Consider the following 14,212-nt stretch of genomic DNA (forward strand, 5'->3'; position numbering starts at 1 on the left):
TGTTTACCAAGAGTTTGATAATACGTTCATGTCGGATTCGGATAAACAAATCTGACCCGCATAGCAGAAACAGCAACATACGACCGAATGAAGGTAATACGAAAGTCAGGATCGTCATCCAAGTATTGAAGAACGTAGGCGAAAGTAGGATTTACAATTTACAACATACAATCGACAAGTAGTACAGCAACAGCAACATACAACTCCATGGAGTTAATAACGTAGGACGAAAGTAAGGAAATTAAGCTAAGCAAGGTAGCGGATTTACACTTAATTTAGCGACAACGTGACAGTGTTGGGATGACGCGAGTCATGACTTGACTCGAGTCACTTCACCAAATTGGCTTGACTTGACTTGACTCGACGTTTGAGAAAGGCAGATTGACTCGTGACTCGAAGCAATCTTTACGAGTCAATTTCAAGTCATCAAGTAATCGATGTCGACGAAATCGAAGCATCTTGTATAAGTTCGGATTGTTAACGATGCGCCGGTTCGACCTGCGAGAGCAACCATTCACTCAATGAGTGTGCGTGTTACCGAGCTTCCATTGTCATGTAACAAATAATTGATGACAAACGCAGCGATCGGAGCTTACAGCTTACGTTGTCGTAAACTAGTAGAAAGCAATATATTAGCAATGTATCGCTATTGTATAAACTGCTCACAGTGCCCAGTGCTCACCTAGACTAGGGTTGGCATACGTCCGGAATTTCCCGGACATGTCCGGAATTTTGAAGACTTTTCGTTAATCAGCATAAAACAATATTTTTTGGGAATATTTATGCTGATGCATGATATTTTTCTTCGCGCTGCGCGCGATTTACCATCACATTTATTGATTTTAATATGGAGACTACCACCCTCGCAAAAACTGCAATAAAATGTAAATAAAAACAACCTTCGTTTACTAGAATAAGCCTAATTGTAATCGCAATTATAGGAGAACGGTATATTCCTAGAGATCGTTAAGGCCATTTAAATGCTTTATTCAAAGATAGTGATTCCAAATGGGGGGTCGTTTGCCTTTATTCTGGGGTTTGCGAATATGTTGAACGTAATCAGCTTCCAAAATAGCCCGTGAGTAAGTCTGGGCCAAGGTGCTGACTTCTTTTAGTAATCAGCTCGTCAAATTTTGATCTGGGCCACGGAACATTTTCAAATTGGAGATGGAGTCGCGACCATAAAAGGTTGGAAACCACTGGATGTGGGGTGTTTATAAAGCTCCGTGGTGAGCACCGGCATAAGGCTGATGAACAATCTTATCTTTAGGACATGAACATGACTTAACGATGTGCAATTACGCTCCCTGTATTTTCCAACTCATCATCATCCACCAGCTCTACCGCTAACTCTGATCATGAGGTCGGAGAGTAGTATCTATATAGTATATGGAACAGCCAATATTATTGACAGAATTCATTCAAATAATTCAAAGACCAGATGCATATTGCATATAGAAATCAGATTCATAGCAAGCACCTCCCACCCAGAAGTTGAATCGATTGCCCTATAGTGTGGGCTCAAAATCATTGTTTATTTGGGCGGGAAGGGGCTGAAAACATGTGCCTTCGGTCCCGGTTACACAACGCACATCCACATACTCCTGAACCGGATCGTGACCACCTCTGGTCTATGAGCAAAGCTTTGCTAGTGTGACGTCATAACTCATTTTGAAATCCACTAGTGGGCGCTAAAGAGTGTCAGAAATTTAGGTTGCAGAAATATGGCAACCCTAACCTAGACCAACTCTCTTGTATGATTGAAATCGAACGAATATCGTCCATACGTTTATTACTGTATATCATGGATATGTAGTGCGGTAGGGTATTCTACCATATCATTTTTTCAACTTTCTGAGGTTTTGTATTTTGTCCTGTATTTTGGCTGATCATTTCAGAGCGGGGCTATACCGCGTAGGCGTCAGCGATACAGAGCTTTTATGCGTAATCAACTCTTGATTCCTTCCTCGATTCAGAATAAATGGGGACTCCATCTGTATTCAAAATGGTTAGCAAAATGCAATTACTTTGAATCACATCTCGTCCTTTGAAAATTCAACTTGACTCGACTAGTGACTTGACTCGTGACTTGACGTGACTCGACTTGACCCTTGAAAATCGAGTGACTGGACCTTACTCGAGTCACTTCCGGAAATCGAAGGTTGTGACTTGATCCAAACACTGCAACGTAAATAACCAACATTTGGTGGTTCGAGGACTCTTTATATAGCGGCGAGAACACCCAATCTGAGAATATCTAAAGATTACCAAATAACATGTGTAATGGCAAACAGTCAATATCCGTTAGATGTCGGAGCACACTCAATTTCAGCTTTAACGATCACCAAAACACGAATGACACGCTGGTGTGGTTACGATATTCTGTAGTAATATCCAGAGCATGGTATAGTATGGAATAGGAATTTACCATACTTCGCCCCAATCGTTCCATACCATACTTGAAAAGTTTCCATACCATAGCAACATTCTTCCCTATCATGTTTGATACTTTTTCCATAGTTTTGCAACTTGCCCGACCTCTCAAGTGATATTCTATTTTGTGATATGCGGAATTGTTCCGCCGTATTTATTCTAATTATTTTGGATGAAATTACCCATTTAAACGGCCCTGATGCACCAATGATATCATATGTCATCATCAATCATCATTATATATCATATGTCATCATCACTGTCTGTTGGCTAACCATCCAAGACCGAACGTATAATATATACGCACGGGATTATTTGGAAATCACAACAGAATCTCATGACAATTACATAAACCAAAGGCGAAATTAGAATATTGGCTCCCAACTTTTTTTCTTTATTCCCCACGACCTGAAATCTATATCTCCACCCTTTAAAATTGCTCCCTCCAATAAAATTTGGTAAGACTTTGTTTTGCAACGACTCGCTATTGCTGAAAGTTAAGAGCCCCAGAATTGAACAACACGCAATAAAATTAATGAGCAGTGAACTGGCAACGGTGAACGCAATGTTGCGCCTCCGTAAATGTATGTGTGAGCCGACAGAAAAATAGGAGCGGGTTTGAAATATTTCCAATTGTAGCGAGGTAGCATCAATTTACATGTGTAAATGCCAAATAATAACAACCTAAACATATATACGGGAAATCGCGAGCCGCTGTCCAGTCGATTCTCGCTAATTGGAGGCACTGATAATACGGATTGCTGAATTGCAAATGAGCTAATAGGCCTAAATATTAAAGATACGATCGGCATTTCATACAGACGTTTAATAAAAGAGGTTATTAATGTAAAGATTTTTTTTACATAGAGTCTATTCCCAACCAGAAACCCCTAAATTCCCCACCGGTTAGAAATCACTGCATTAGAATATATCTTAGAATATATATTTACAGCACTAGAATCATTTTGGTAAAGCGGATCAAATGTCCATTTTCCCCGTCAATATGTGGGTCACACATTAGATCCATTAGCCAACATCAGGATGTCCACTGTCCATTCTTTTATCAGAGATAACTAGATTTCATGAAGTTTATTGCGTGTTGGAGGCCGGCATATAGTAACGTCGCTCCAAGACAAGCTACATATTTTTGAATTATAATGACGCTTATGACAAATAGATATTGCGTGTTGATCATCCTACCATAGCGCAGAAAATTATTTCTAAGCTCAACAAATCGATAAAAATATCCATGTAACTTCTACATCCTCGGAGCCTATGATTTTAAATCCCCGTTGGTAGTTTATGTTGTGGAAGATAGTAGGGATGGTGTGAACGTGACGTTAACGTTCGCGTTCTGTTTGTGAACCTCAGTAATCTAGAGGTTCACGTTCACAAACGAAACTTGGTTAGGCTTACCATATTTTGGAAATCTAAAAAGAGGACACTTTTTCAGAAATTCCAGACATGCAAAACTGGAAAAGAATTCTCAAAAACCGGTAAATTTTTCCCACTTCGTGATCGGTTGACTAAAAAAAAAAAAGGTCATCTTTTCGCTCAGAGCTAAAACCACCGCTTTTCCCTCCGAAATACCCGCCGGAGCTTCACTTCTGCGCTAATTTGCGGCATATCACTCGCAATTTCCTCTTAAATATGACCTAAATCTTCAGAAAAGAGGACAAAATCTCAAAAAAGAGGACAAAAGGGCGTCCTCCGAGGACACTTTCAAAAAAGTCAAAAAAGAGGACAAATCCTCTTAAAAGAGGACGTATGGTAAGCCTAACCTTGGTAGGCTATGCAATGTGAACCTTTTTCATATATTACAATTTTTCATGTCATGTTGGTTAAAAATCTCGGCATTTAAACTTCGGACCACTCTATGCATGGCGCATGGCAACATAAAAAATAAACACTAAATAGGCATGCACCTTGGCCATCTCAAATCTTTTGCGTTCCGTGTTTGAATATTTACTGACTCTCTGCTGTAAGCTTGACCCTCAATCACACAACATCAAGAACGAAATGAAGTACATGTTGAAGTCAGCGAATGATGCTTTTTCAAACAATCAGTGAAATTGATATACAAAATACATCGTTGTCTAATGTAAAAAATCTAGCAGGCGTTCGGGATCCAACTTGATTTGATAAGTTTATTGTATCATAAAAACCAAATCCGCGCAATTGGGGTGTTGGTTACTGTATAACTTGTTTAGGGGGTAATTTCGGTAGCAAGTAAACCCGTTTTACACTATGCCCAATATCAATGTAGCAATAGTCCGGCGTCGAATACATTGTCCGGTCTGCCCTAGACCGTTAAGGCATAAACTTATATTCACTTGCAAGTCCTCGTTGAAATTGTTATCAAAGCGACGGAAGAATTGAATTTATTATAGCATTTGATTGCTTCAGTTGATACATTTGGTAACGTTTCAAATGTCAGCATGTACTTATTAAGCATTGAGGATTATGAGGTCGCTATCGCTATCGTGTACATTAATACATCACTAACCGATATGTAGGGTTGGAATTAGCAATATGAGTCGTCGCTATGGCTATCGTGTACAATAATATGTAACTAAACTGAATTGTAGGGTTGGAATTAGCAAAATGACATCACGTGACATCCTAAGGTTCACGTTCGCGTTCATGCAGAACCTTTCAAAAATGTTCGCGTTCACACGAACCTGAACCTTTTAGGGGTTCGCACAATTCCTAGAGGTTTCATGATATTTATATTGGAAATATAATTATTAATATTATTTTCCTTCATATACCTGTTGAGCAACTTTGTTGTCTTCAAATAGATGTCGACCGGGCTGGGTCCGTCATGAATCGCAATTTTAGATGTGAACATAGACTGAGCGATTTTCTAACGTATGCAATCAATTTGACAAATCGAAAGTAGGATCTTTGTCATGATTCTGGCAAAGCTGTCAAAGTATGGCAAAAGTATGGAAGTATGGAAAGAACATTCCGTGCCATACTTTGGAAATTTCCATACCATACCATACCATACCATACTTGCACTTTTCATATTCCATCCTGAAATTTCGTTCCATACCATGCCATACAATGCTCTGGTAATAACACAAAACCAGATTTACTTGACCAGTCACTTCAAGTATTCGATAAACACTTGAGTATTTTAGTATTTCGGCGACTACTAAAAACACGTGTTAAATGATCGTTCGCCCTGTGGCTACCATTTTATTCATAACTGACCTGTTTGTGACAAGCACGCTGCTGTTTTTTGACTCATCGTTCATGTTTTAAGGCAAAGTCAAATATTGGCATGGTTACAGTATAATAAACGTAGTGTCAACAATTTCGGCTCCTAAATTCAATTTTACAGCGCCGTAATCAAATTGACACGTTGTACCATATCGATCCTACTGCGTCGTGATCCCCAGCAACCTATAACCAACCTCAACATTGATGTCTGGCGTTAATGCAGAGGTCGTGGAAGTGTTTTCATATACCAGATTTCTTGAAATCTTCGTTATCGACTGCACAATATCTTGTTTTTCTGTGGCTCGTTCCGTCGCTAAAATATACGCATGGGAAATTGAAAAACATTGCAAGCTTACCCTAAAATTACAGTGGTTCTGAAACAGTGGTATAGGTTTAGCACTCGGGGATACGACGCGCCAAAATAGGCGGTACGACGTGGAGAGTTGAATGTGTAACAGGATAGGTTGCTATGTCTAAACGGGTTAGTTGACAATGTTAATGACCACTTTGATAAGCGACATGGGGGTGAAAGTCAGGAAGTAATTTGAATAATTTAAAGATCATAAGGGTAATTTATCAAAGCGGTAACTTACCAATGCATGAAACGCTAACATATTATCATATTGACCACAAAGGCCACCACGCCGACAATCATCACCAATCGACAGAATGTTTAGTATACTTCTGCGTTTTGATCTGGATTTTAATTCAAGGACCAACTTCTGATTCAACACGCAAACTGTATCGTTCATTCAAAAACTATCATTATATTGGCGCTTGAATATCCTTCTTCGTTCTGACATATGTCGCAATGTTGATTCCTGGATCTGAGATTAACATATAATTGGACGGAGCAGAGTCCCCGTTAATTTCACCCAAACGATTCGTCTATATTGAATGAATCCATGCATGACAATGAGATGAATTCCTATAATTACAATATTATTTACATCCACCGAATATTGCAGACCCGGGATGCGAGAAAATTTCATGACATCTTGAAGTATAAGAGATTCAGTTGGGATAACACTGGCCTAAAAGACGCACTGTTTAGAACAGTCGTTTTCAAAGTGGGCGCCGGCTCCCGCTTGGGTCACTGTAGCTTCAATGTGGGCGATTGGGATGCGCTGAGATCAAAAGGGGGCGGTATGCACTAAAGAAATAAGTGTAGGAAATTAATTAATCAATCAATAAATACATTTGTGCATCTCCTAGTACGCAATATTGAGTTTTCTAACCAATCAACCGTAACGGCCATACAGTCGACTCCGCGCACTTTCGACGAATATAGTGGAAAATCAATTGTTCTTTTCATGGTCAGGACCGTAACTGCCGCACCCCAAACCCCCCAATTGGGGGGGCGCCGAGCTCAAAGGGGGCCCAAAATTATTTCGCGAATTAGCATAAATTATAGAGCATTTTTCAAAAATTTATGCAAATTTATGCAATTTATGCGCGCGATTTAAAGTTGCCGACTTTCTTCATTATTTAGTAGCCTACTTTTCCCCAAGACAAAATACGCAAGATTTATCGAAATGGACATGTAGGCGAGACATTTAAGGTTTTAGGACATGTAACATGCGACTCCAAGAAGTGTGCCAGAACGATCGGCAGTGAGAAAACCTGGGCCAAAAAGGACTGCCCTCTTACGCTGACCGAAAACTTCGTTATATATGCAAAATATATATAGGTTTGATTGTCCATAGGCGCCTAAATGACTGGCACCGAATGCTCATGTCTTGGCAATCTGAACCTCACAAGACAAATACCATTCCGCAGGGAAAAATTATATGCTAGTGAAGAAATACCAATTTGAAATCGTGTGCGTCGTTAGTTTAGTACATTTGGGCGATTCTGTATTTTTTGATATAACAGACAGGAGGTCACGAAATGACATCATGAAACGAAGTCATACCAACGGGCCCGCCCGCCCTAATTCAGCTCTACCGGTAAATCTGATAACGTGAACAGAGAGGACAAGAAATTGATAGCAATATATATGCGATTCCCAATATTATTGACCGATTTTATCATGAATTATCGAAAATATTCGCGCTTCGCGCTGGCTCACTAAACTGTGACCCTTATTTCGTGACAAAAGCAAACAACGTGATGGGGGGGTCGGTTTATCACCCTATGGGAGCCCAAGACCCCAGCTTTATTGGGGGGGGGGCTGGCCAAGTGCTGTTTCGTTCCTGCGAACGGGTATACGCCCGAAGATGTTTAATTGTTATTAAGAGGTCCTACCATTTCAAACACACCTCACTCAGCTCTACCGGTTTATCACCCTATGGGGGGCCCAAGACCAACGTTTTTCTTTTTTTTTTTGGGGGGGTGGGGGGGGGGCTGGCGAAGTGCTGTTACGGCCCTGTTCATGGTCATGCGTAGTAGGCTAAAGACAAACAGCACATTAAAAATACTGTCATGTTACGTATTTACTGAATTGCAGCTGCGTACAGTACTGTATTTCGTTACCAAACGCTTCAAGAATAACTATATACTAGTTACTATATTACTGTGCAAAACACACATTTAGGGTTCAAATATTACAGTAATTGTTCTCGAGCGGAACGAGTATTTTCACCTGATATTGCTCCACAAAATAGAAGGAAATTAAAACAAAAACGCTTTTCTCCAGGCGGTAAGCTGCACCATTATCGTCTAGGCCTGCATAATGGACGGAATTGCATCGACGTAAAACCGGCTATAAGGCTGACACAACCTTTGTTTCATCATAATCATTATTCTTTCGACCCGTGTAAAAACGAACGAAGCACTGTTTATTGTGTCATAACCTAACGATAAGAATTGCGAACCTGCATCCGAATTAAGCGAAAAATTGTCGGAATCAAGCGTAGTGAAATGTAATTCATAGCCAGCGAGGCTTATTAACTACACATTTATTAACGCCTGTACTACGAGTTTGATGAATTATAAAGATTCTAATGTATCACAAAGAAGTACAATGACATTTGAGGGGAAATTGATTGGTACGACATTTCTACAAAGTTGTGACTTAGAAATAACGAGTAGCATGGTGCCCGCAAATTATAGTAACCGGATAAAGCCATAAGCGCAAACGTCCTTGTGTGAGGAAGGAACGATGATAGGGGTCAGGGGGCGTTTGGTACCGGTGTTATTGGTAAAGGGGGCGTTGTGTAGAAAGGTTCGAGAAATACTGGTTTGTAACATACGTTTGATGCTTTTGTTTACGTAATGCTCCGTCAGATGGCTCACAATTGCCGCTGCTTCGACTATTTGCTTCTCCGTAAACTGAAACAGAAGTGATACATGAAACAGGAGTGGCAAATGAATTTCAGGTAAAAGAATATCAGACAATACAAACAAACTCTGCCCAGACAATTTATATGACCATTGACCGCCTGTCAAAATTCGGCGCAATGCCAATCGCGGTGCCATATAAGACACAGTTTACACGGATGAGAATATTATATTTGTGCTGACCAAACTCTATTAGTTTCTCTCACCCAGTATGTTGTCGAAACACTTGCTGGCTAAGTAATGTTTATTACTATCTTCCGAATGTATTGGATGATGGTTCTGGTGATACACAAAATGTTAATGTGAGCGCCTGCAACATTAGTATAAGTGTGCAGAAGGGTGTCAAACTTTTACCTTTTGATCGCACATGAGCCGGACCGATCAAATGATGTATGTATGGAAATTTTTATCTCCATATCACTTGCTTTTCAGCAGGATGTTTCATTTTCGAGCATACAGATAATATGGAATACTACGGATCATACAGTAACTAATAATGATGTTGCCCAAAAATAATATAATTGACCGACTGTGTACTGTAGTAAACCACTAGCAAACTTTTATTCTGCCTTTGGTATAGTTGTGATGGGACGATGCCCCCCCACGTACTACGTATGAGTTGGACGGACTGTAGGTTACGCTATTTATTAGTAAATGTGGGCTTTTCGAATTTGGTTCACTATTAATGAACCAACTTCGGGTTCTTTTTTAGACACGTCCTTCTTGATGATAGTGAAAAATAGCCTTATCGTCATATCAAATAATATTAAGTAAAGCAACCACAATGTTTGCAATCCCAACGCATTGTTTGGTGGCATGGAAGGAGTACGGCTGTTGAGACACTTCTCAAATATGGAATTCGGACCATGCACAGAGCAATAATTATAAGAGCTGGAGGTGAATCGCGCGGAACGCGAAACTAAATTCTAAATTTTACTAAACGTAATCATGTGCAATTGTAGGACGTAGCCAGAGGTGGCCAAAGTAGTCATGAATGCTACTCAAGTAGAAGTAGCGACGAAAAAATCTACTCAAGTACGAGTAGAAGTACTTCTTTCATAAGCAGCCTAAAACTCTTTGAAGTACAAGTAGAATTGGCCGACTTTAAATCTACTCAAGTAAGTAAGTAGTTTTGAAAACGGTCGTTATTCGTTCGCATGGACTGTCTAAAGCTGCAAATTGAACTATGCGGGATGTACAGAGAGCTTGATCAGCATTGATGCATCTCAGGAGGTATCAATTTCCGACAGAAGAAGCACTCGTCGGCATCATGGGTTGCAAATTATAGTATTGATACGGAAATGCGATACTAACCTCTAGTTTACTCGAACACCCCGTTTTAGAAAATATCATGACATGGCGCCCTACCCTATGTTATAAAGCCCCTATAGTTTAGGCGAAGAGCAATACGGAGAAGTTGTATCAAATACGGTTTCAACACTTTGTGCGATTAGAATACGATAATAAAAAGTATGGTTGATCGTAAAATTGTGTACAGTGGAGCTTTTATTTTCGGAAAATAGAGGAATTACTACACTTGCTTTTATACTTCAACATGTATGTTTTGCAGACTAAAGAACTGAAATTAATTAAAACTTAAAGTATGATACTCTGAAGTGAAAGAGAAATACCCAAAAAGCGTAATATATATTTCACGTCTTTTGTCCAGAAAGGTGGTCTGCTAGAACAGGTGTAATGTTCAAAAAAGCCGGAGTCCACTTTTCCAGATTAGGACACGCCATGGGCTGCTAGATTACGAAGTGATAGGCAATCGCTAGATTGCGAAACGGTAGTTTCAAGCGTCATGGACCGCCATATTTACTGTGATGAAATATTTGAAATGAGCGACAATGCGGTGTGAGCGGAACCACGCAATCCGGTGCCTAAATTATATTCACCGATACTTTCGTGAAAACATATATTTGACACTCCAAAACTACTGTGCGCGAAGCGCAATAAAAGTTCTGGGCTTTACTTGAAGTTTATGAAAATTAAATGTTGGTGCTCCGTGAAAACAGCCCCGAAATTCGTCAGGCTATCTTTCTTATTGGAGGATTAAACTACTTCCACTTGACAAACTGAATATAGCGAAAAGTAAGTAAGTGGATCACAAGATATTACGAAGTAGAAGTAGCGAACATCATATCTACTTGAGTAAGTACTAGAAGTAGAGGAAAATTACTTGAGTACTTCGAAAAAGTAGAAGTACTTCGTTACTGACCACCTCTGGACGTAGCACATATATTTTTAGAGATTTTGGTGCCTCATACTTTCTATAGCCTCCCTTGGGCTTAGCTCAAACGTACCTGACTTGTACATCGTGACATCCAGCGTGTCACTAAGTCTCATTTACGCGATTTACCGGTAAAGCTTGCTGTGGCCAACGTATAATTAGACAATAAGGATATATATGTTTTGCGGGGATAATATGATAAATATAACTAAACTTTTACTAACTCCAGAATTTTTTTCGAAATGGCTTTGTGGCCTAGCTCAAAATGACCATGTGGCTCACCAGTGGGCCATGGCCCACCGGTTGAAAACCCCTAGTGTAGACGGAGCCATATTGCTCACCACTGTCTCATCGTCGTCGGATATCTTTTTCAAAAAATCCGCCACATCTTCGACTAGTTCTTCGTTCAACGCCGTGACGTTTGCCGTGGCGAATTCCAGTGTCTCCAATGTCGTGTTGGTGTACGTCTGAAAAAGACAGGACGCAAAGTTGTGTTTGCGGTTGGTAAAGTTGAAGACGCGAGGTCTTGGATGTGGATCTGCATCAAATAAGGACCCGGAAAATTATGAAGCCAGATTTGAATTTGGTTGCTGATAATTGTAAATTCTCTAACGAATTTCGAAAACAATGCAGACATTACCGGATTTTGAATTGGATTTATACTCGATACAAAATAAATTGAGGATTTTTATTTTTATATGGATTTGAAAATCCATTCCGGACTAGCGTTTACGTCAAAAAATATTAAATCCGCCAAATCTTTGCTTCACACCGTAGTCCTACCCATAGCTAAGTTCAGTGAGATACACAACGTTGTACATAAGGCAACACTCTACTTTTGAAATGATAAATTGCGAACTACAATCAAACAGAAATCTGCACCAACCGACCTAGCAACTGACGTATAACCTTGCCGAACATCGTAGTCACCTGCAGTGGTGTGGACACAGGTAAATCGCACGGCTCACTGCGTCTGAGTCTTCGACATTATCTCCGTCTGACCAAAGGGAACCATGGCAATCTTTGAGCCGGCTACCCGCACGCGAGATTTGATAATAATGCTTCTATCAAAAGCTACCGAGACATCGATGGCGGAAACATAAATTTTATTCTGCTTAAGATCTGGAACCCCGTCAAATCAGTCGCAAACTCCGTGCCGACGACAAATTATGCCATAGGTCAGGAGCAATGAGGAGGATGGCGGGGTAGGGTCAGCATATCTTGGAATCCGGGAAGGAGGCCACTTTTAACAAACGATAAAAGTACGATTGTCGAACTAGAAGACTGCTGATTTTGAAATTGAAATTTGAAATTTTGTTATGTTGACTAAAAAAAGGTCATCTTTCCAGATTACCCCGAATTATCCCACTTTCTACAGCTGCTACTGTGGTTTCGACTAAAAAAAGGGATATCCAGTCCTACTCCCGAATGACCCGTTCGAACTTCCGCACCACCGATTTCGCGTCATTTATGGCGTTTTTAGTTGAGCTTATCCATTAGTCAGTAGTTATATAGATCGCTCGCGAACTAGCGTTGTGGCTTATGGGCGCGGTGGCACGGTGCCGCGAAAACTCGTGGTGGCATGGTGACCCTTATCTCTTATGGGTGCGGTGGCACGGTGCCATTGTGTCTTATGGCGGGGGTCGCATGGTTACCTTTTCAGGTATAGGCTGCGGCGGCACGGTGTCGTGAAAACTCGTGGTGGCATGGTTACCTTTTCAGGTATAGGCTGCGGCGGCACGGTGTCGTGAAAACTCGTGGTGGCATGGTTACCTTTCCGGGTATAGGCTGCGGCAGCACGGTGTTGTGAAAACTCGTGGCGGCATGGTTACCTTTTTAGGTATAGGCGCGGTGACATGGTGACCTTTCCGGTAGAGATGATTTGACTAACGTTGTGGGTATAGGTGGCGGCGGCACGGTGTTGAAAATGCATCAGGTATGGTAAATAGCCATGTGATTGGTCCTTAGTTAATGTGTATATTCCAAATTACGGCGAGTACGACAATGATATATCGTTATTCTTATGGACGCGGCGATGATTCGTACTTTCGGGTATAGACTGCGGGCGGAATGTCGTACTTTCAACAAAAAAGGCGTGAAAATAGTTTGCAAAATCTAGGAATTACTCTCATGGTAATGTTTGAGTAATTAGATTACCCCAGAGCCGGCGTAGACTGCGATTCGAATACCAACAATAACCACGTTCACATATTAACACTCCAAATAGGCGTGAAATAGTTTGCAAACCCTGCGTTCGCTGACAAGATAATGTCTCGGACATAACCATCTTTAGCGACTTGGTGTTACAGTCATATCGATCACTCACGCGGTGAAATTTATGTAAGCAGTTTGGCACAGAACTTGATTTCACTCGTAAGATTTAATAAGTATCGAATAACAGACCGCCAGTGTCGGTAACTTGAATAGCGACAAATTGTCACTTATTTCCGCTCTAACCCTAATCCTTTGTGAAGTGAACGCTTATTCAAAAGGGTGTGATATAATTTTAAAATCCAACGACCGCTCACCGGATAATACTTCAGACATAGCAATCCCTCATGCCCGCTCACAAGGTAATATTTCCGCAATAAGTTTGTCACAGAGACGATGATTCGAAAACCAACAATTTCACACTTTCTGGTGGTTGCTATATGTTTCACGCCTCCGGAATAGTGTCTGACTTTAGTTGCGTGATAAGATCCATGAAAATATTCAATCAATGCGTTAGTTCGTCAACTTGAAATGAAACTTACTACACAGCTCTAGTTGATTCGTATCTGAATGTGTTAATTCGGTACAATTCTAATTAATTTGAGAAATCTTTTCGTGATCTTTTGATTCGACTGTAACCTGAATATTACTGACGCCGACTTTCAGCCACATTGAATTATTCGCACATTCCGCGCCGCTGTTTTCACACCTATAGAATCAATACCAACTATAACTCTACAAGAATCAAGAATCACAAGTATGTGCATTATACAGTTATTATCTTTATCAACATGAATTTAAACTCTTACCAAAAACACGCAACTA

At 40.4% G+C, this 14,212-nt stretch overlaps 1 protein-coding gene across 1 annotated transcript in view; it reads right to left on the reverse strand.

The window, feature by feature from the left end:
• Window positions 1–14,212, reverse strand: part of LOC145447837 (uncharacterized) — a 113,178-nt gene that overhangs the window by 20,972 nt on the left and 77,994 nt on the right. The window contains exons 12-14 of the mRNA XM_080326114.1: window positions 11,518–11,643; window positions 8,856–8,934; window positions 5,856–5,974 (exon numbers count right to left, since the gene is read on the reverse strand). Of these exons, the coding sequence (XP_080182240.1) occupies window positions 5,856–5,974; window positions 8,856–8,934; window positions 11,518–11,643 (324 nt within the window). The remainder of the gene's footprint in view (window positions 1–5,855; window positions 5,975–8,855; window positions 8,935–11,517; window positions 11,644–14,212) is intronic.

Source organism: Botryllus schlosseri, chromosome 10 (genome assembly GCF_051294905.1).
Source record: "Botryllus schlosseri isolate E-star chromosome 10, Bs_hap1, whole genome shotgun sequence".
NCBI classification, from domain to species: domain Eukaryota; kingdom Metazoa; phylum Chordata; class Ascidiacea; order Stolidobranchia; family Styelidae; genus Botryllus; species Botryllus schlosseri.